Source organism: Adiantum capillus-veneris, chromosome 13 (genome assembly GCF_014529385.1).
Source record: "Adiantum capillus-veneris isolate H3 chromosome 13, ASM1452938v2, whole genome shotgun sequence".
NCBI classification, from domain to species: domain Eukaryota; kingdom Viridiplantae; phylum Streptophyta; class Polypodiopsida; order Polypodiales; family Pteridaceae; genus Adiantum; species Adiantum capillus-veneris.
In genome coordinates, this window is record NC_140943.1 from 13,386,515 (window position 1) to 13,411,250 (window position 24,736).

The 24,736-nt window shown below is 41.2% G+C and overlaps 1 protein-coding gene across 1 annotated transcript; it reads left to right on the forward strand.

Moving 5' to 3' along the window:
* The first annotated feature begins 1,817 nt into the window (after positions 1-1,817).
* On the forward strand, positions 1,818-2,396 carry LOC147443618 (disease resistance response protein 206-like). Its single transcript, XM_086527695.1, has one exon. It carries the CDS (start codon positions 1,818-1,820, stop codon positions 2,394-2,396), a length of 579 nt encoding a protein of 192 aa, XP_086383821.1.
* The last annotated feature ends 22,340 nt before the right edge of the window (positions 2,397-24,736 follow it).

Genomic DNA, 24,736 nt, shown 5'->3' on the forward strand with positions numbered 1-24,736 from the left:
TTATATGGAACAACCAGAAGGGTTTGTTATTCCAGGTAAAGAAGACCTTGTTGCTCAACTCCATAAGGCACTATATGGTCTCAAACAAGCTTCGCGAGCCTGGTATACAAAATTTGATCTTTTTCTCACCTCTAAAGGATTCATCTCTTGCTCGTCAGACCCAAACTTATACATAAAACGCCAAGGTAGCAGTTTTGTGATTCTTGCTCTTTATGTGGATGATACCATCCTTGTTTCCAATGATTTGGGATTTCTTCAGCAAGTGAAAAATTTATTGTCTTCTGCATTCGATATGGTGGATCTTGGAGAGATTCACTCTTGTCTTGGCATTCAAATCCAACGGAACCGTACAAAAGGTATTTTATTCCTTCGACAGTCAAAGTTTATTGCAGATACTATTCAAAAATTTGGTATGGAATCTGCACATTCAGCCAACACACCTTGTCTTGCGAGCTCTATGAAGAATACTTCTGACAATGGCGGTCAAGTTGTCACAAATCAACCTTATGCTAACTTGATCGGATGTCTTCAGTTTGTTGGCATGAACACTCGTCCTGATATTCTGTTCGCTGCTAACTATCTTGGACAACATCTTGCATGTCCTTCTCTTAAGCATTGGTCTGCTGCAAAGCGTGTATTGAAATACTTGAAAGGCACTACAGATTTTGGTTTAGTCTATCGACGACAACTCACATCGGATTCTATGCAATCTCTTTCTCTTTTGGGTTACACAGATGTAGACTGGGAAAGCTCACATTTATCTATGCGATCAACTAGTGGAAATTGCTTCTTTATAAATGGTTGTCTTGTTTCTTGGACCAGCAAGAAACAACGTTGTGTTGCAGTTTCTACGACTGAGTCAGAATATGTTGCGGCATCACTTGCAGCTCGTGAGTTTATTTGGCTTCGACAAATGCTGGTTGATATTGGTCACTCTCCTCTTTCTAGCACACCCTTGCGGTGTGACAACCTAAGTGCTATTAGTCTTGCAAAAGACTATGTTCAACATAATAAGTCAAAGCACATTGCTGTCCATTATCATTATGTCAGGTATGAAGTACGCAAGGGAACCATTATGGTTGAACACTGTCCAAGTGACCAGATGATTGCAGACATTTTGACCAAAGGCCTCAATGAGTCACATTTCATCCTCTTGCGCTCGGAGCTTGGAGTTGCTTCGGCCTCACTCTTTCTAGATTAGCTTCTTTTCTATTGTAATAGCTCTGTACATATGACATTGTAATCTTTTAGGTACCATGCACTATGCACACTCCACATTTGCACCTTGTGATATCTAAGTCACTTGAATATTTGTACATAGATGCACAATTCACTTTCACATCATCACCACTGGTTCATATTTCACATTGTATAGGGGCTTGGGTTTTTCCCTTGAACTCCCCAAGGGTTTTTTCATCCAAAGCTAGAGACCTTTGTTTGAGTGGGGGTGTTGGAGCTATATATGGCTCACTCTACTGAACTTGGTCTCACCTATATATTTGTATCTTGTCCTCAATATGAATCAGTCTTTGGGACCGTATATGGTGTGTCTCTTGTCTCGTCTCTCTCTCTTTCTCTCTACATCTCAACAATTAGCTGAAGCAACTTGCAGCTTCGACTTTTTCTAGTCATGCATCACGCACACGTAAACTATTATAGCTTCTCCTTTGTATTTAATATAAAGGACATTAACCCCTCACACAGCTTATCAGCATTTCTACTTCCATTCTTCTTCAGCTTGAAACCTGCTGCCTGTTTTCTGTTTCATTTTGTAATCCTCATACTTTTCTTGTAATTTTTGGGGTCTTTAATCCAAAATGGCTACACAAACCAACAGAGATAATCTGACGCCCCTGCTCATTGTGGCACTGAGTTTGCTACTTGTGGTGTCTATGGGCAGCACCATTGCAGAGGCCAAGAAGAAGCCCAAGAAGCTGTCATTCTTCATGTTCATTGCGGTGCAAAACAATAGCTTCCTTGACAATCCCAAGGGGCAGTTCACGTCCGTGTTGTCGGGCGAGGCCCCTGTGACTCCGCAGCCCTTCGCCTTCGCGAATCTGCATACCTTCGACAATCCGCTGTCCAAGGTCATGTCCCTCGCCGACCAGGCGGACAGAGTTGGCCGCGTGCAGGGGTGGTACGGCAAGTGCGGTCAGTCGACGCTGACGTTGTGCCTGGCGCAGACATTCGCATACAATGACAGCGTCTACGCTGGCACCTTGTCGCTCTTGGGCAGCGGCGTGGCGTCAGATCCGGTGAAATACGCGCCCATTGTCAGCGGCACAGGCGATTTCGCCTTCTGCCGCGGCGTGACAGAGCAGAGCTGCGTCTTCAACGCCATCGTCAACTCCGAGGAGAATTCTTGGTTCCATTACAACATCACCCTCAAGTACTAAGCGCTGCAGCCGCCTACATGCAGCTTCTACTCGTGCCCCTCTCCACCTCCAAACCATTAGTTACCTAGATATAGAAGTACGCACCCCACACAATTTCAATAATCTTCCTGAATTCGTGTATTGTTATTTCTGCCCTATATTTCTTCTGCCCCTGAATATCAACAATAGTGGCATATGTGGAGGCATAAAACCATACATGCCTTAGGAATTAGGATGGAAGTTATTAGAATATATTTGATCTTGAAACGATTAATTAGAATTGGAGAGGACACTTATTCGATCCACCACCTTGGGCAAAACACACAAAAAACTACCATCTTTTTTTTTTTTTTTGGGCTTAGAGACACATGTGGTCTTACATATGAGGCCTCATCAATGGGCCAATCATTCAAGTATTTGGTTGCCAAGTTTGTTGCAACCTCCTTACGTACATTGGAGGCTTGCATTACATGAGAAGCTTATCTTTGTACCAATCTCTAAAGATGTAAAAGTTAATCCTGCATCACCGAGTTACTTGAGAAGGTAGATGCAATGGGATTCCATTCAAGCTACTTGAGAAGGTGGATACAACACGATTCCATTCAAATATTGGATCTAAAAAGTAGTTGAATTTAAAGGCATGCAAGAATCTATATAAATAGCTTGAGTCCACCAAAACAACTAAAAACGCCTTGATCCTTAATTGCAATTCCACATAATCAAGCTTCACAAAATTTTGGAGACTCGTGCTATATGTTTATTTGAAAATTGTGTGGTGCTAGATCAATTTGTTGAGTGTTTTCTAGCTCTCGTAACATTTATATGTTTCACAATGTCATTGCACTTGTTGACATAGACCACATATGTACATCATCATCATCATCATCATCATCATCTCTCTCTCTCTCTCTCTCTCTCTCTCTCTCTCTCTCTCTCTCTCTCTCTCTCTCTCTCTCTCTCTAAGCGTCTGCATCTCGAGATCCTACCTTCTTGCACATTCTGCGACATGGAATTTACATACATGCTCTCTCGTGTGCCTTTGGTCCATATACATGCTCTCTGGTGTCCCTTTTGGTATCTTACATTTTACTCACATAGCTTGGGATCTTTGCCCTACCTAACCAACAACATAGTATATCATATAAAAACCAGTAGTCTAGTCGTAGAGAAAAGAGACTCAGAGAATAAGAAGAAGGATAAGTGTCATAATAATCAATATCTAATTCTCCTAAATGATTTTCTCATGTTAAACAGATCATTTAATATGGGGAAGTGCCAGGGGAGAAAAAGCTAGAATATTGGTTAAGCTAGCAGACCGGCCCACTGTAGGGATCTAATGGAGGAAAAATAGGGATCCAAACGGGGGAGCATCTGCAAAAGAGCCATGTGCAACAATGGGCAAAAAAGACCCTAAGGTTCAGCCCATTAAGACTTTCAAAATGCTAAGGTACGTTCCAAAATTCAAAGGTTGTGTCCAAAGGTCAACCATGGGGGGGAATTGGATGCTTTGTGTGTGACCCAAAAGTCTTTACAAATCCCTACATAGGAGGGGGCGAGCCTTGGGAGTAGGGGATGAGAGATAAAGTCACACACACACACAAGCTCCCTTTACACAAAGGGAATAAGGGACACATGTCGGCTCCCTAGCCCAGATGCCCACAAGGTGTACCCAATTCCTATTGGATGGCCTTGGACGTGGACCAATGAGAATTAGGCTAGAGTAAATCTAGTTTAATTAATTTAAAAGCACTTAATAAAAAGAACCAATCAAAATTAAGTCTTCTGGATGACTATTGGACAGTCTCCCAAGGGGTCCAATGAGCATTCAGCAGCCCAATGGCTTGCTTGATTTCTATTGGCCAGGAGGCAAAGGGGTCCAATGAGAGTTTAATTGAATTATTAAATTACCTAAAGCTCTTACAAAAGGGGAAAGGGGGACACATGTCAGAAGGCTATCACTTATGCTTCTTAATAGTCATTGGCTAGCCCTGGGGAGGTCCAATGGAGAGATAGCAAGAGCAAATAGCAAGAGGGCTCGCCCAAGAGAGAGAGGGGGCTGATTTTTGCAAGGCATTATCACACACACACACACACTCTCACACAGTCTATGGAGAAGAAAACAAGACTATCTCTTCCCAAGCTTTAATGGAGAGCTCATCACCTACTCCAAGCTTGTGAGATAGAAGCCTACATCGACATACTCTTGGCATGTGGATGCAAATCCAACCAAGAGCCAAGCTTCAATGCATCCTCATCTCCTCTACCAAGCTAATTACTAAGATAAGCTATGATAATATGAGTGATTAAGTGAGGAGATGTACATCTTTCTCGTAAGATACTCCTTCTTCCTCTCACTCTACTATCATACCCTGCTAGCTCTCACCATCTTCGAAGGTGTGTGAGGTCTTGGGTCTGAGAACGGTGATAACTAATGTTGTGTTTGCTAAGTGTTTTGCTTAGTTCATGAAGCTTTCATCTTCATCGCACTAACTAGTCTTGAAGGAACACAAAGAACTGTATTGTACAATGTCTCTCTTGATGGGAGAAACCATAATACAAAGCCTTTTGGAGGGGGGACCGGCTCCATGCAAATCCGGTCCTCAACTGTTGTCAATTGCTTAATTTCTCTCTTTTGAAAGTATTGTTCATGCTATCTAACTAGGTGTTATGCTTTTTGTTGCTCTCTCCACCGAAGCACTCTTGTAATTCTCATTAGGAATCTATTCTAATGAAATGCCCAATATGTTCATGCTAATTTCCGCTACACACAAGCTTTTAGGACATTAAATGTTACATTGATATTAGAGCAGAAGGTTTCTCTTTTCTTGCTCAAGAAGGGAGGTCCTCAATCTAGCTATAAATGGTTGGTATTATTAATTGCCTGTGAGTAAGTAGAATAGGGATTTTTCAGCCTTGCAGTGTGCCTGCCTTCGTGCAGTTAACAAGGCATCACCGTCGAGAGCTATGGTCTTAATAGTGGAGTCCTACGGGGCTTGGCTACAACTGAACCACTATTGAGATATTAGAAGCTTGACAGGAGCCGGTGCTGTTTTGGTGTTGAAAGACCCTCTCTTCTATTCCTTGCAATTAATGGTATTCGAGCCGCAGGTACAATAGCTTGAGTGCTTTTTCTAAAGGAGTAAAGAGAAGTAGCAACTAGGGCTTGAAGTGCCAAAGTACGCCTAAAAAGTTTACACCTAAAAGTTGTTAGAATGGATCACAATAGTAAAGAGAGTGAAATTAATGTTGATAACTTTGATTTTGCTAATGAGCAAGCTACTAATGATGCTCTGATGCTTGTTAAATATATTGTTTCTAGGCTTCAACAATCCATGGGCAATCCATCTCTCCAAAGTGAAGTGCAACGGCAGCTCCGTGCTCACGGGATTATCTAAACTCATCACCATGACAAGAGAACACCTGGGAAGCCTCCTTGTGAGACTCCCAAAAGAGGTCTCTCTTCGATTCGGGAAGAAGAAGAGAATCCATATGAAGGGCTCAAGAATTTACTTCTTGATGATGCATCTCCTTCCCAAAGGAGAACTCAAGAGCCTCCACCGAAGGAACGAGAAAGAAGTGAGTCTCCCGCCACCTCGGCGGAGATGGCTCCACGAAGACAGCGGACTAAACGCTCTCCATCACCACCAAAGCGGAGAAGACCATCGCACCCTTCTCCACATCATAATTCAAAGAGGGATGATAAAAAGCAAGAGAAGAAAAAGGCGAGAAAGAGGACACCCTCTTCTCCATCTTCTTCATCCTCTTCCTTTTATGAAAGTGATGGTGAAGACGACGAAGATCAAGACAAGAAAAAGGCGAGAAAGAGGTCACCCTCTTCTCCACCTTCTTCAAATTCTTCACCTTCTGAAGAAAGTGATAGTGCAACCTTTGAACCATCAAAAAGAAGAGGCCATAGGAAATCCTGTGCTGCATTGGAAGAGGTCATCCAAGCTAAAGAAGTTCAAAGAAGGAGGGAAGAGCATCTCTTTCCTTACCTATGATGGCACCTTTGGTGCTACGGACAAAGTCTTGGCCTTTATCCAGCATTTTGATGCGGCGTTTGGAGATGAGGGCTTCATGTCCAAGGCTATGTGGACAAAGAGGACTTCTTTATCTCTCCTCTCAAGCATGAGGATGTAATCCTAGGGACACCATGGTTTGACCGCCTGGCTGCCAATGTTAAATTTCCTGAAACGAGATTCTCCTTTAAGTTCAGGGAAAAAGACATGTATATAGATGCTAAGGAAATGGATAACACTATCCCCATTGTACATAACCTAGCTTTCAACAAGTCAATAAAGAGCTCTATTTCCGTGTACATGATTTTTGTTAAAGATTCTCAAAATGAACCTAATGCTTTAGCAAAATAAAATAAAAGCAACCAAAAGGAATTAGAGTTATCCAATTTTGTCAAGGGATTTCAAGATGTTTTTATTGACGACATCCCTTGTGAGCTACCTCCTAAACGAGGTAATGATGACCATGCAATTGAACTTCTTCCAGGAAGTTCACCGCCTAACAAACCTCCTTATAGAGTTTCTCAAGCTCAACAAGAGGAGATTATGCGGCAAGTGCATGAGTTAGTTGAGAAGGGCATGGTTAGGCCTAGCTCATCTCCATTTTACTCACCTGTGCTATTAGTGCAAAAGAAAGATGACACATATCGTATGTGTGTCGACTATAGAGCACTAAATAGGATCACTCTCAAGAATAGGTTTCCCGTTCCACGGGTAGAAGACCTATTTGACAAGCTACAAGGATCGACCTACTTCAGTAGGATTGACCTAAAAAGTGGCTATCATCAAATAAGGATAGTTGATCAAGACATTGTAAAGACCGCATTTTGCACAACATTTGGTCTTTACGAATACATTGTCATGCCTTTTGGATTGACCAATGCACCAGCCACATTCGACCGCTTGATGGAGAAGATGTTCAGGCCTCATCGAACCTTCACTGGAGTGTTCTTCGATGATATTACCATCTACTCTAATTCATTAGACGAACACAAGAAACACCTCCAGGTAATATTTCAAGTTTTGAGAGAGAATAAATTTTATGTTAATCGAAAGAAAAGTGAATTTTTCTTACAAGAGATTCAGTATTTAGGTCACATTATCTCTCAAGATGGCATCCAAATGGATCCATCAAAGTTAGAGGTAATAAGAGGATGGCCTAAACCAAGGAATCTTCATGAACTAAGAATCTTTATAGGTATGTGCGCATACTATAGACGCTTCATAGAAAAATTCTCACAAATTGCGGGACCATTACATGACCTAACAAAGAAAAGCGTTAGGTATACATGGTCTGCTAAGGAGAACAATGCTTTCGAAAAGCTCAAAGAAAAGCTTATCTCTCAACTTCTGCTTACACTACCGGATCTCTCAAAACCATTTGAGGTCCAATGTGATGCTTGTGGTGATTGCCTTGGAGCTGTTTTGCTCCAAAAAGATCATGCCATAGGCTATGAGAGTCGAAGGCTCGACCCTGTTGAGCAAGCTCTAGGCATATATTAAAAGGAACTCCTTGGAGTTCTACATGCCTTAGACTCATGGAAGCACTATTTATTGGGGACTCCTTTCATTCTACGAACGGATCACCAAAGTCTTAAGTACTTCATGACGCAGACCAAGCTCTCCGACAAACGAATGAGGTGGGCAAATTTTCTTTCGCAATTTCATTTTCATATTGCTCACATTGCTGGCAAGCATAATCAAGTAGCTGATGCACTCTCAAGACGTCCGAGAGTGAATGCAGTTTCAATAGCAACTCACAATGATCTATCTTCAATGATAGATGAGTATGCTATTGATCCCGATTTTAGAGATGTGATTTCAACCCTTGCATTAGGGAAGATAGAAGAACCATTTACTTCACAAGATGGTTATCTTCTCTATGGCAATAGACTATGTGTTACTAACTCACTACGTGAGAAAGTAATGTATGAATCTCATGCTCCACCTTATGCGGGGCATAGAGGGATTCAGTCTATCTTAAAGGGAATCGAAACATATTTCTATTGGCCTACCATGAAAGTGAACATACAAGAGTATGTTTCCAAACGTGTGGTATGCCAAAAGACAAAATTTGATATAGGGAAGAAACTTGGATTGCTTCAACCCTTGCCAATCCCTAATTCACCATGGGAGAGCATATCCATGGATTTTATCTTTGGATTGCCTAAGTCTATCCATGGGAATATGGGAATATGGACGATAGTAGACAGGTTCAGTAAACAAGCTCATTTTATACCTGTCAAAAAAACTATCAAAGCCCATCAAATGGCAACCCTCTTCATTTCACAAACTTTCAAGTACCATGGCTTTGCCAATGTCCATATTGTCGGATAGAGATCCTAGAATGACCAGTAATTTCTGGAAGGGTCTCTTTGAGAATTTAGGGACAAGGCTAAACTTCTCTTCGGCCTATCATCCACAAATGGATGGCCAAAGTGAAATAGCTAACTTAACCATTCTCGATCTACTAAAAGCCTATGTAACGGAAGTAGATCAAAGATCCCAATGGGAGAAGTACTTAACCTTAGTGGAGTATGCTTACAATAACACTGTACATACTTCCACAGGAAAAGCACCTTTCGAGGTAATTGAGGGGATATCAAAAAGTACCTTGCTACTTAAGGTACATGGGAAGATCTTCGCTGCAGATGAGTATAGCAAAGACCTACAAGAATCTTTTCAAAAGATTAAGGATGCTATCTCTATCTCACAGCAAAGGCAAAAGGCTGCTGCTGACAAGCACAGAAGAGCCCAAGCCTTTAAAGAAAATGATTGGTTCTTATTAAAGTTTCCCAAGGCTCGATTAAGGTACACAACGGGCAAGAATCCAACGGGCCACCAAAAGTACTATGCTAAACTAGCAAAAAGGTACTATGGTCCCTTCCAGATTCTTAGGCCAATCAATGAGATGGCCTATCAACTCAAGTTGCCCAATCATTGGCTCATACACAATGCTTTCCATGTGAGCCTATTAAAGCCTTACAAAGGAGAGCCACCTCAAGAACCAACTATTGAAGACCCACCGGAGATCGAGGACCAAGAGGAGGTGCTGCAGCCCGAGTCCATTCTCCGACATGAAGACAAGGTATTAAGAGGCGGTAAGACTATCCGACGATATCTTATTAAGTTTAAGAATTATCCTTTTGAAGATGCTAGATGGATGCAAGGCATACAATTAAAGGATAACCTAAACCTTGTCAATGCTTACAATGCTTCCCAACAGTAAGCAAATGTACAAAATGTTAAAAATGAACAAAGTTTTTTTTGTCTTATAAGACTCTCTTTTTCTTTATTGTGCACAAAAATGAAGTAGTATGCATGCTTAAATCAAGTTTGCGGAGACGACGTCTCCCAGACACCAAGTAGAGCTTGTCACTCTACTATGGAAGACTGATAGGACTAATGTGCAGACTTGCGGCAGCCTCAGGCTCTCAAGCGCCAAATGGACTAGTCATCCATTGTGGAATGATGTCGTAGGGTAACATAGGGATCCTCTACCCGCTAAGAAAAGGACTCATGAATATGCTTTATCTTCTCTACACCATAGTCGAGGACGACTATGATTTCAAGAGAGAGGTAATGTCATAATAATCAATATCTAATTCTCCTAAATGATTTTCTCATGTTAAACTGATCATTTAATATGGGGAAGTGTTAGGGGAGAAAAAGCTAGAATATTGGTTAAGCTAGCAGACCGGCCACTGTAGGGATCCAATGGAGGGAAAATAGGGATCCAAAGGGGGGGCCATCCGCAAAAGATCCATGTGCAACAATGGGCAAAAAAGACCCTAAGGTTCAGCCCATTAAAACTTCCAAAACGCTAAGGTTCCAAAATCCAAAGGTTGTGTCCAAAGGTCAACCATGGGTGGGAATTGAATGCTTTGTGTGTGACCCAAAAAGTCTTTACAAATCCCTACATAGGAGGGGGAGAGCCTTGGGAATAGGGGATGAGAGACAAAGTCACACACACACACACGCAAGCTCCCTTTACACAAAGGGAATAAGGGACACATGTCAGCTCCCTAGCCCAGATGCCCACAAGGTGTACCCAATTCCTATTGGATGGCCTTGGAGGTGGACCAATGAGAATAAGGCTAGAGTAAATCTAGTTTAATTAATTTAAAAGCACTTCATAAATAGAAACAATGAAAATTAAGTCTTCTAGATGACTATTGGACAGTCTCCCAAGGGGTCGAATGAGCATTCAGCAGCCCAATGGCTTGCCTGATTCCTATTGGCCAGGAGGCAAAGGGGTCCAATGAGAGTTTAATTGAATTATTAAATTACCTAAAGCTCTCACAGAAGAGGAAAGGGGGACACATGTCAGAAGGCTATCACTTATGCTGCTTAATAGTCATTCGCTATCCCTGGGGAGGTCCAATGGGGACATAGCAAGAGCAAATAGCAATAGGGCTCGCCCAAGAGAGAGGGGGCTGATTTTTGCAAGGAATTATCACACACACACTCTCACACAGTCTATGGAGAAGAAAACAAGACTATCTCTTCCCAAGATTTAATGGAGAGCTCATCACCTACTCCAAGCTTGTGAGATAGAAGCCTACATTGACATACTCTTGGCATGTGGATGCAAATCCAACCAAGATCCAAGCTTCAATGCATGCTCATCTCCTCTACCAAGCTAATTACTAAGCTAAGCTATGCTAGTATGAGTGATTAAGTGAGGAGATGTACATCTTTCTTGTAAGATACTCCTTCTTCCTCTCAATCTACTCTCATTCCCTGCTAACTCTCACCATCTTCGAAGGTGTGTGAGGTCTTGGGTCTGAGAACGGGGATAACTAATGTTGTGATTGCTAAGTGTTTTGCTTAGTGCATGAAGCTTTCATCTTCATTGCACTAACTAGTCTTGAAGGAACACAAAGAATTGTATTGTACAATGTCTCTCATGATGGGAGAAACCATAATACAAAGCCTTTTGGAGGGGGGACCGGCTCCATGAAAATCCGGTCCTCAACTGTTGTCAATAGCTTAATTTCTCTCTCTTTTGAAAGTATTGTTCATGCTATCTAACTAGGTGTTATGCTTTTTGTTGCTCTGTCCACCCAAGCACTCTTGTAATTCTCATTAGGAATCTGTTCTAATGAAATGCCCACTACGTTCATGCTAATTTCCGCTACACACAAGCTTTTAGGCCATTAAATGTTACAATAAGTGAACTTTTAGTGTCGGTGGATCGTGCCAAGAGAGCTTAACGATTTACATGCACAGACACAAAACACGAATGGAAAAGAGGGAGATAGGCATGCATAGGAAAGTTCTAATGTTGTAGGAGAGTGAGGAAGAAGAAGAAGAGGAATAAGAAAAAGAAGAGAGAGTTGCACTACAAAGCGCATTGCCATACCTCCAGAATTATCAGTGGGATTACACCAAATTTGGGTTTTTTCGAGCTTTGGTCTGTGCCCTACTGCCATCCACTCCCTCTATGACACCTTTCAATTCTTAGGCACTATAAATAGAGCTATAAAATTCAAGTATCATTGGCCATAGCAGAGCAAAATTGCCTTGGATTCTTTTAGCTAATTATGGAAGGTGGACAGCTTTGGCTACCCACTAACTTGATGTCTAAACGCATAAAGCAACAAAGGATGAAGGACTTTCATTAGGAGTTGCGTGGAGAGAGAGAGAGAGAGAGAGAGAGAGAGAGAGAGAGAGAGAGAGAGAGAGAGAGAGAGAGAGAGAGAGAGTTTGTATTTGATCACTTATCGAGGAGCGACGCGATCCTCGCAACGCTTATAAGCTCCTCCGTCTAACCACTAAGCATTTTCAACCCACGGCCCGCCGAGAACTTGATTATAGTACATATGAAGCATGTCCATAAACAAATCCATAATCAACGCATATGCTAATTGGAGATTCCATCAATGTAGGATTATAATTGAACTAAAAGTTGAACTTCCTTTGCATAGCAGAAGCACAAAATATGCAGTCAAACCTAGTTCTAACAAAGGTGGATCATTTAGCTCCAAAGACGTCTACATCCATGCTCCATGAAGAGAGATCTTGGTGGTGTGAAAACCACTGTCTAATGAAAATGTAAAGATTCACAAAAACAATAAAAAAAGAGACTTTAAAAGAATTAATGTTTCATTTTCCCCAACAATACTGAGGCACGTAAATACGCAAAAGCTGGTACTCATAAGCACTTGATTTGTAACCAAATATCAAAATTGAAATATTTAGATTCATAAAGATGTATACAAACCTTGAGCTTCCTGTCAATACGACAATGGTAGCCATTTAAAACATGACTATGAATAAATATCAGTTAGCTAGCCACCGTGTAAGTGATGATGACTGGCCATGCCGATCATTACACTTACTCGAAGCCCAGCAGGTTCTTCACAGATATCGAGAGCATACATGCACGGGCATAGTGGTAGTGCTTGTGTATCTGTAACCTGAGGTGTAAGGTTCGATACTCCGTGTGTATACCACGTTGGGCATTTTTGGTCAACTCATGGTGGCCATGAAGGTTGACTGGCAACCGGAAGTCTCTGTTTTGCCACGTTGGCAAGCAGCCCGATATTTAACCACAGGCAACGTGTTGTATTGCAACCTACTTGGGATGCCAAAGAGAAGGCTCAAAGGAAGAGTTTTGTAGACAATCAACACCACCACGAAAGGGGAATGATTCAATAAACCCTTCACCTTCAACTCTCACACCTTAGCTGTGACAAAACTGGCTACTATATGAAGGGGTCAATAAGGAGATCAGGGAGAGTGCATATGTATAGGATGAGCTGGCGCAACAAAACAAATATATCAAGGAGAGGAGAGAGTAGCACGAGAGATGAGAGGGGAGGGTAGGCGAACAAAGGGAAAGAGCCTGAAGAGGGAGTAAGTTGCATGAGGATGCAGGTAAAAGGGATGAAGCTGATGCAGGCAACGTCTTTTTCAAGCCCATCAGCGTTGGCGGCATGACAGAGAAGGCCATAACTAATGCAGTTGATGTTGTAGCTACCATCCCATCTCTCTCCCTCTCTCTCTCTCTCTCTCTCTCTCTCTCTCTCTCTCTCTCTCTCTCACACACACACACACACACACACACACACATAGTATGGGCTTAGACAGAAACCCGCTAATGGAGAGTCGAGACACGTCGGCTTAGTACTGTAGAGAGTTTAAGAAATGGGCCTCGACTTTTAGTACCATGCGGTCCCAAAGCATGAGATCAATGGTGTCAATTGAAAGGCGGGATGGCGATCGATCTGGATCATTGATCGATTAAATCTAAACTCGGGATCCCGAGTTTAGATTTCAAAAAACTAATCTTAGGAGGTCAACCACGTGGACCTCTGGACATCTAATCTCGGGATGCCTCGGTTCCTCAGCCAAGTTTTGAACTCTCACCATCAACTTGAGGGCACACGCCTTGACCAACATGTGCGCGTGCGCTTTGTTGAAATAGATATGCTTTCACATCTATTTGAAGGTAAATTCGGGATCCCGAGTTTAGTTTTTGTGGACCCCACCATCAAAACTAAACTCGGGATCCCGAGTTTAGTTTTTACCCACTGACGGCCGAGATTTGCGTGCGCCTTTGATTTTGCACAAGAGCCATTGATCCCATGGTCGGGACCCCGTGGCACTTAAAGCCGATGCTTGACTTGTAGCAAAAAAAGTGGACCGACTTGTAGCAAAGACAATGTTAGGCATGCTTGTTGGCGCGCGCTATCCTTCATTAATAATGATGGAATGAACTACGAGAGAAATTCCTGAAATGGTGGTGAGTAACTCATGCAGGGCTAGGGATTTCATTAACGTAATCACGATCGGGTGATTACATAAATACTTTAGTATTTACATAAAAAAATCACGTGATCACGATAGTTGTTAACGTGACTTTGATTTTGACCTGCAAAAACCTATAGAGCCGGTTCGCCCTTCGGGTTTTCCATTTTTCCGTGTGTAGCTTGTCGGGCATTTCCATTTTCTCGACGGGCCCGCCGGGAAAATAAAAAAGCCCAGCGGAAATAATTATATATAGTAATCAGTGTGCTAACCGCGGTCTTTTAGCTAGGAAAATCCTTGGGGAGTGTATCTGAGTGCCGGTTATAGTCATCTCCTTATGAATTGACCTAAGGTTATAGAAGCACATGTCCTTTTTTTTGGGCCGAACGTGATTCTTAATTCGGTAACCACTTCTAAAAAATTTTAATTCATTTACCGACATAAAGATATGAAACTAAAAAAACTAAAAACTTGGAGAATCGTGCTCATTACGAAGAAGACATTGGTCGAAATGAGGGCTGTAATTGGTTTTAGAAGATGAGTATATGTAAATGACCAGTTGATAGTGAAGGGTCGGATGTTCTATACTAGTGTACTGGGCATATAAAGATCCTTGAAGTCTTGCATTTGAGTTGATTTACACTTGTCACTCCACAATATAAGATCGATAATCCTTGATTGTGTTAAAATAGCTTTTATATATTGAATTGGTTGCATGGGTGGGCCACAATCCTTCACTAGGTTCAAGTAGACCTCAATTCAGTGATTATATTGAAGATTTATTTGCGTTAGTTCATGCAGCATTGGTTTATACAGAGAGTGCATTATGTATTACGATAGATTATTAGTGCATGAAATGACCAATCATATATTTTATTGCTTTCGTTTGTTTTTTTGTAGCAATTAAAATTAGATGTGTCTAATTGTTTGAAAATCAAATTGGGCATATAAATAATCATTATAATAATAATTGAATAGAGAGATTCATAGCATTGTTATAGTTATCATGCCTTGTATAGACTACATTGCAATGTGTATGGTTGCTCACAATATAGGTGATCGATATGTGGGTTGACTAGCGTGCATTGAAAATCTCATATTGTGCATCATGGCTACTTTCATATTGAATGGTTTTTAAATTATAATATATATTGAAAATAAAGAAAATATTTCAAAAATTGAACATCTGGTTCTTTTGTCTTCGATTTTAATTTAAAAGCAATGGAGCAAAATGTGGGCACAAGTGGTATGAAGAAGCCAAAGAATAAAAAAGCTCTTGGCAAAGAGTGGGATTATGCTCACAACATATGTGGCCGATATATGGAGTGGCAATGTGAATTTTGTCACACAACAAAATCAGGCGGTGCACCACGTATTACGGATCATTTTCTAGGTAGCGCTAGAAACAGTTGTAAGAAATGTGAACATCCTTAGGCACCTGCAGCAGTTGCAAAGCGTTTGAGAGAAGAGCTCGCTAAAAAGTGTGGCAAGAAACAACAAATATATAGCTCTGTGGCTTCGAGTCAAGAGTTCCTAGAGCCAAATATTAACTCTGCAGATCCTGTAGTGACACCAACTAACCTTGGAGAACAGCCTACGCAAGGAGAGGAAATTCCAGGCAGTGCTTCTTTTAAACGTCACAATGAAGGTGGACTTTGTCAAATGCGTTAAAAATAATTACATCAAAGCTTTTGAGTGCAGTCTCTAGAAGAAGCACAAACTACACTCGCCAAAGCAATATTCTTTACTGGAAGTGCTTTGGTCATGATAGACAGCAATCACTGGAAGGCTGCTTGGAAGAAAATGGGTGAGTTTGGTCCAGGATTTTCAGCTCCTTCTTATCACACGATAAGAAATGTTTTCTTGGACAAATGTGACATCAAAGTCAAAGAGCGTGTTGGCAAAATAATACTTGGGCCCATGTTTCGCTTCTAGGATGTACGATTGTGAGTGATGGCTGGTCAAATGTTTAGAGAATATCGCTGATCAATGTAATGATGGTTTGTCCAAGGGAAGAAACGTTTATAAAGGAGATTGATCGTTCTGATGCAATTAAAAGTGGAAAATACATTTCTAACGTCTTGATTAACGTAATTAAAGAAATTGGTGTTGAACATGTCGTTCAAGTAGTCATGAACAACGCAAAGAATTATAAAAACGCCAGTAAATTAATAGAGAAGTGCTTTCTACACATTTTTACCAATGGTTGTAATACGCATAGCTTAAACTTGATGTTGAAAGATTGGAACACTAGCGAAGAAACCACATGGTTTGCCAAAATAATTGATATAGAACGTCAGGTTGTGAAATTAATCTTGAAATGATAAAGAGTGCTCGATTTGTACAGGATGCGCATGTCAGTGATGTTGAAACTTCCTGTTGAAACTTAGTTCTGCAAACACTTTTATACCTTGGAATTACTTCTCCGTAATAAATGCGTTGTGATTGACACATTCAATTGCGTGGCCTTTGATGAATGGCAGTTTGCACAGAAAGAAAAAGTGAAAGAAAAAATTACATGTTTATGTGGCAATGTGAACAAGGTTGCTTGGTGGAGAAGTGTAATGGATGTATACCATGTAATGATGCCCGTTATGTTCGTGATCCGCAATCTTGTACCCGGGTCTGTGCTCATTTTGGCTGTCAAATTTACATTTCAAAGTAGGAGGTAGCAGCACAGCTAGTGAGCAACAGTAGAAAATCTTGACCTTTGAGGGCCTTTCAGAGCGGATTCAATTTTCTTGTGTGGGTTGGCATGTGCTCAAGACCGTGTATGGGCATTGAGGTTTGATACATTGAGAGCCAGGCGGTGAGCTCTTGCAGGTGGGTAGTAAGCCCTTGTGTCAGGAGGTGCTTAGCTTGATGGTGTATGCCTTGCGCATTGCTATTTTGCAATCACATGGATGCCATGAGCTCATAGGTGTTTGAGCTAGTTTGCTGGAGAGGGAGCCATGTATGTGCATTGAGGATTCTACACATGTTTGCTCTCAGAAGTGAGAGTGGTTGCTCATAGTGCCGTGCTTTGGCCTAGAGTGTTATATGCATACAAGTACACCAATCAGAAGGATGATGCACATGTCTTGTGCGGATTGATTGCTAAGTATGGAAATTCTAGATAAATGTTGAGCTTGTCAAGCTCGTAGGTGACAGATTCACGTGCGTACATGTGGATAGTTTATCCAACAATCCACTTAGTTAGGAGTGAGCTCAGGTACCATATGTTTGGCAAGTGATGTATGTACGATGTGGATTGTCAGTTATGGCTAAGTTTTGTGTGTGTCTCCTTCTCTCTCTCTCACTCTCCGTCTGTGGTGCTCCCCGATCAATGTTTCTTGCCTGGGTTTGACATGTATCGACTTACTACTCCCACTGCAAATTCAATGTCTGGGCGAGTAGGAATCATTGCATACATCAAACTACCCACTGCAGACGCATATGGAATCTTATCCATTTCAGCCTGTTCTTCCTCAGACACAGGACAATCTTGTTTGCTAAGTTTCACATATGGTGGCAATGGAAGGAATATTGAGATACCTGAAAGCTACAAAGAGTATGCGTATATGCCCTGGGAGTCAGGAGCTAAGTGTAAAGGGTTTTACAGACTCAGATTATGCAGGTGACTTAGACAACCGAAGGTCTACGTCAGGGTATGTCTTTACATTGGCTGGTGGAGCAGTATCATGGCGTTCTAGATTACAAGATTGTGTTACTCAATCTACTACATAGGCTCAATATGTTGCAGCATTAGAGGCATGCAAAGAATCAATTTGGCTTAATCGACTAGTAACAGATTTGGGAATCAAAGAAGAGATGATTGTGTCATATTGTGATAGTCAAAGTGCTATACAATTGTCTCGCAATCCAGTTTATCACTCAAAGACAAAGCATGTGGATGTGAAGTATCATTTCATCAGGGAAATGCTCGAGGATAAGCAACTTCAGCTTGTCAAAGTTCACACCACAGAAAATCCTGCTAATCTACTTACAAAAGGACTTCCCTCAGAGAGCTTTGCGCATTTTCGCAAGCAGTTAGGTGTAGGGTAGTACATCACTTCTCTACATCTCTTGTATATTAGCTTGTATAGTAGCTTCTCTCACACTTAAAGTACCACATTGGACTTTAAGTGGGAGGTTGTTGGTGTATAAAGCCCAATGTGATCGCCCAGGTAAGTGGGCGGGCCGCCAGATATGTACACATATTATTTTGTGAAAACCTAATAAGAACTCACTATGCTCTACACATTACAGTAGAGCGAGTTCACTGTATCGTCGTGCTCTTCTTCTCGCACTCTCTCTCGCGTCGCACTTCCGCTCGTACTCCTTCACCGACATGCCGTGTCCCAGAGACTTCATGCGTTAAAATGCATTAACAGCCGCTTGTTATAGATCATCGGGCAATGATTGGGTGCCAATATCTTGTTCTTCATCGGCCATTTCTCTTAGAGTTGCAGTCAACAGATAGACAAATATTCAATATCATTGGCAAATATATATTCTCAAATTCAATAGTCTCACATATGCAGAATATAGCAGCTTCTCGTTCATAGGGAAAGTGCGTGGAATCCACTAAATCAAACCACAACAAATGTGCTAATGGAACCACGAGGCAAATTTGAAATACTGATAGTTAAATGAAAAATTTGAAATGACTAAAGATAGTTGACTCAATTAGGTGAACCACTTCAAACCAGATAATACACTTCAATAGAAAATAGAATACCCTGAACAAGACATATGTATATCATAGGAATGTTTAAATCGGATAAAATGATGGTGCAAGTTCAACAAGTGGACGTTGAACAGGGTTAGGGTCTTTCTTTAAATGTTCTTTGGAAAATATCAGCACGTCAGAAGCATTCCTTCTTTGTTCTCGCTCTTTTAACTTCATCCAACAATCTATGAATAGCCTTCATAATATCTTCGCCCGAGTGGTGAAAAACTTCTTTTGGAAAATAAAATTTTCTTGCTGCACTCCAAAAATCTTCCAGCATGTCGAATAGATAGCCCAATGCATAAATATTGCTCCTTTTGTGCAAGCTTTTCGAGGAAAAGAAGGATAAAAGCACGACGGGTGGTGCGTTTGGGGATCATTCACCATTCTCTCTTCTGCGAGTGAGAGTGCGAGTGCGAGTGCGAGTGCGAGTGAGACGCTGCATGCAAGCGAATTGAAGCTCGGGGGTGGTCGGGAGGTTCGAGCTCCGTACAACGGAGTGCGCCCATATATATATTCAATTGCTCCTCTGTTGTATCGAACATTATCAATACAAAGATTTCTTCCTCTGTTTTGCTGTCTATCTCTATTATTCGGTTCCCGTGACAATGGAGGTTCGAGCTCCGTACAACGGAGTGCGCCCATATATATATTCAATTGCTCCTTTGTTGTATCGAACACTATCAATACAAAGATTTCTTCCTCTGTTTTGCTGTCTATCTCTATTATTCGGTTCCCGTGACATCGCTCTTTTAACTTCATCCAACAATCTATGAATAGCCTTCATAATATCTTCGCCCGGGTGGTGAAAAACTTCTTTTGGAAAATAAACTTTTCTTGCTGCACTCCAAAAATCTTCCAGCATGTCGAATAGGTAGCCCAATGCATAAATATTTCTCCTTTTGTGTATGCATGTGTGCACCATGGATTGTATAGTTCGGGAGAAATCTACGGTCGCTTAGCCATCTCGGCAGTCTCTGCACTCTTTGTGCATCCAAAACTGCTTCGTTCGACTATGCGCTTGAATACATATAATTAATTGTTGCACGCTTAACTGGTGTTCTCAGCATCATACCCCAATCAATGATGCTGACGGGGGGTTTATCGGCGTGAGTAAAGTCCAACATTATATTGAACGGGTGCAGGTCACTATGCAGTATACCGGTCAAGTGGACATCGTAACGCCGTCGATTAAGGCATGACAAATGGCTGGCATCTACTCTATCACTGCTTTGATCCGTAGCGTGTCTATCTCGATTACAGGAAGATTTGCTACATGCAATGATCTCCAGCCGTGTTGTTGCCTGTGCATGTGTCGTTTGAACAATCCATAAAGCGAATGGTAAGTGATACATCATGTCGCCCATGGTACCCCCATTGTAGTATGGGAATATCGTGATCCACGGAGCTTTGGTAGTAAACCCAATGCACCTTACAATGAAGGGGTGAAGAGTTTTCATTCTTTGCTCTGTCTGAAAGCTGTCAAATTTCGCCTCACTCCCTCCCTTGTAACATTTTTCCACATATGTAATGTGGTCTAGAAAACATGAGATGCCTTTGCTGGTATACAATGTGCACACACCGAAGGATCCTGCTCCAATCCTCATACCTTCTACCAAGGCTTCGTGAGGGATGCCAGCAAGATGAGTGAATTTTGCATTCAAAGCAGTGCGCATGATTGTGTCAGTGGCGCTGGCATCAGATCGACCTCCCAAAGCTGCTTGCACATCTTGGGCCATCTTCAATCTCTTGGGTAATGCTGCTTGGTCTTGCCCTTTCACACGCTTCATCTTTACCTTCTGTTCTTCCCACAATTTATCGAAGAGCTCTAGTTTTGACATGTGGCAGGCAGGTGGGATATCTTCTTTTAAGTCTCTGTAACATACTTTCATATTGCCCTGTTGGAGCTATATATGGCTCACTCTACTGAACTTGGTCTCACCTATATATTTGTATCTTGTCCTCAATATGAATCAGTCTTTGGGAGCGTATATGGTGTGTCTCTTGTCTCGTCTCTCTCTCTTTCTCTTTACATCTCAACATGGTATCAGAGCGGTAACGATCACGCGCCGATTCAATTCATGGTGACAACAGTATGTGTATGCGATTCGCATGTAAGATTCAAAATTGTTACAAATTTTATTTTTGAGCGTTGATTCTTGTTAACTGTGGTTGTTTTGTGTTAAGAAGAATATGATTAGTGTTTTATGTGGCGTTTATTTATAATCAATCTAATCGTTGATTACGTTTTCTTGTTAATGACACCCTGAACTTCATCTCAATTTTTCTTGCTGTTCTGCTCAAAATTTGGAGAAACGGGAAAAGCGCAATGGCTTTTTTCATCCAAAACTTGTTAATTCTTGAAGGCGATGAACTCTTTGATGTTGTTCTTGGAAATCGTGTTTGTCCGCCTCAGCCTGTTGATACGGATAATGATAACGTGCTTATCACTGAAGGACCTATATTTGAAGATTGGAATGTTGCCTATACGGATTGGCAACGACGTGATAAAGCAGCTCGTCGGTATATTCTTTCTGCTCTTACTGATTCCCTTTTGCTTGATATGTATGAACTGCCTACTTCCCATGACGTATGGAAGTACCTTATTGCAAACTTTCAGAAGAAATCTGTTACAGAAATACTTTATTTGAGAGGGTTGCTTAACAAGTTACAATATGAAGTTGGTACTGCCATGACGGGACATATTGAGTCTTTCAAATCTATTATTAATCAACTTGCTGCTGCCGGTGATCCTATTCCACAAAAGCAACTGATTACACTTCTCCTTGATACGGTGAAGGACTCTTCTTATGATAACATTGTTACTATTCTCTCTAATAAAGATGGTCTTGATTTCGACCAAGCTTGCATGTCTTTAATTGAATACTCTCAACGTCAAGAACGTCGGAATGCTGGCCACGATACAGCTATGATTTCACAAGAGCAGACTGAGTCACAACAGATGGAACGTGCTTTTTATGCTCGAAGGCGTCCATTTCAACGAGGAAACTGCAGAGGTGGCCGTCGTGATAATATTTTCTCTCGTCTCAAATTTCCTAATAAGCAATGTTCTTACTGCAACAGAAATGGCCATACTGAAGATGATTGTTGGGCACGTCAATATGATGAAGAACACAATATTACCACAAAACAACCACGTTTATCTAGAGACTCTTCTTCTTCTTCTTGTGAATATTGCGGACGATCTGATCATCCCACTCATATGTGCTATAAGCGTCGATTCGACACAGATCGGAATAGAGCATATGCTACTGAACATCGAAACAACATTGTACCAGAAACAAGCTGCGTCCTATGTTCAGTTGCTCTAGAAAGAATACTTCATGTACGTGATGGATCACTTTTTATTGTTGATTCTGGTGCTACAGGAAATATGACATATCAGTCTAAGTGGCTCCATAACTATCATCCACTGCCAGTTCAACGTGTTGTTTATCTTGCTGATGATACTACTTGTCAAGTAAAGGGTATTGGAGACTTATATCTTGGTACCTTATCTTCTTCCACTCGAATTTTGCGAGGAGTATTACATGTACCAGATCTTCAACGTAATCTTCTTTCAGTTGCTAGACTTGTTGATCTTGGTATGTTTGTTGGATTTGATTATACCAAATGCCGAATTGAGAAAGATGGATAGACTATAGCCACTGCTCCTCGAAACGGTAATTTATTTGAACTCTCTCTCAACGATGCTGTAGCAAATATTGTCACTGCTCCAGGTGATCATGATTGCAAAGTATGGCATCACCGTTTTGTTCATGCTGATTTCTCAAAACTCCTTGATCTTCAACGTCGTGATCTTGTTCATGGCATGGATCTTAAAGCCCATCCCCATATGGGAATTTGTGAATTTTGTGCTCTTGGGAAACACAATCGTAAACCCTTTCCTCTTTCAAATACAACTCATTCTCATGACATCTTGGATCTTGTTCATACTGATATATGTGGACCTCTACCTTCTTCGAGATCACAATATCGCTACTTCATTACTTTCATTGATGATTTCTCAAGGTATACGACTGTATTTCTACTTAGACAAAAATCTGAAGCCTTATCTATTTTCAAACAATTCCACAAGGCTGCGGAACTTCAAACTGGTCGTCGCCTTAAGAAGCTTCGTAGTGACAATGGAGGCGAATATGTTTCTCGAGAGTTTGTGAGTTACTGTGCTGACACTGGAATTCATCATGAACACACTATTCCATATTCGCCTCAACAGAATAGTGTTGCTGAACGAAAGAATCGCAGTATTCTCAATGCTGTAAGATGTATGCTGATTCATTCTGGCTTATCTCGTGTTTTCTGGGCTGAAGCTACTTTGACAGCAACATTTATTCAGAATCATCTTCCTACTACTGCACCCTCTGGTAAGATACCCATCACAGCATGGACAGGTGACATTCCTTCTGTATCTCATTTTCGAACCTTTGGATGTATTGCTTATATTCATGTTCCCAAAGAAACACGAACAAAGCTTGATGCTCCTGGTCTTAAAGTTATTTTTATTGGATATTATGACACTTCCAAAGGCTACAAATTCTATGACCCTTCCTCCAAGAAAGTAACTGTGAATCGTGATGCTAATTTTAACGAACAGCTTATGGGAGGCTCATGGTCCATGGATGATTCTGATGATACTAAATCATTGCTTCAGGCTTTTCCATTTCTTTCAGAAGATGAAACACTTCCTATAGAGCAACTTTCCTCCTCACAACCATCCATTCCAAATGTTGCCAATGATGATATTGATATTTTTGTTGATCTGCCTATTGATTTTGAACATGGCTCATGTCATGTTTATGATGACGATATTGCTGATAATGCTTTTTCTACTTCTGAAGATCCCGTTACTTATGATGAAGCTATCTCTTTACCACAAAAGGATCAATGGCAAGAGGCTATGGAAGCAGAGTACGATTCTCTTATCTCTAAAGGTACATGGATACTAACTGAATTACCTTCTGGTCGTACAGCTATTAAATGTAAGTGGGTGTATAAAACAAAAGTAAAAGCAGATGGATCTTTTGACAAGTTCAAGGCGCGTTTAGTTGCAAAAGGTTACTCCCAAGTAGCTTGGAGTTGCTTCGGCCTCACTCTTTCTAGATTAGCTTCTTTTCTATTGTAATAGCTTTGTACATATGACATTGTAATCTTTTAGGTACCATGCACTATGCACACTCCACATTTGCACCTTGTGATATCTAAGTCACTTGAATATTTGTACATAGATGCACAATTCACTTTCACATCATCACCACTGGTTCATATTTCACATTGTATAGGGGCTTGGGTTTTTCCCTTGAACTCCCCAAGGGTTTTTTCATCCAAAGCTAGAGACCTTTGTTTGAGTGGGGGTGTTGGAGCTATATATGGCTCACTCTACTGAACTTGGTCTCACCTATATATTTGTATCTTGTCCTCAATATGAATCAGTCTTTGGAAGCGTATATGGTGTGTCTCTTGTCTCGTCTCTCTCTCTTTCTCTCTACATCTCAACATGCCCAACACTATCCTAACCTTGTAGTGGGGATTAAATTCTCGTATCCATGCTGGAAGCAACAACTCGTATTGGCCTTCAAGTCGCAACCTGCGCTTTGTATTCTCCCATATAGCGCTAGTGAGGTCTTTGATATAGACATCGCTTTCACTAATCTGATGTATGCGATCAGCGCAGATGATGAGATTGCCAAAATACATTCTTTACGAATGGCATGCATAGTACATTTCTTTTGATCTGGCGTGATATTTGCACTGGACAATAAAAAACAGCATATCAAATACAAATTCATGGTTGCGAATGACACTAACACTCTCACACTATCTAAGGTAAACTATTAACCACCACTCGAAGACTTTCA

What these genes read in the sequence shown, in the direction of transcription:
- LOC147443618 (XM_086527695.1), top strand. Translation starts at nt 1,818, where the DNA reads ATGGCTACACAAACCAACAGAGATAATCTGACGCCCCTGCTCATTGTG.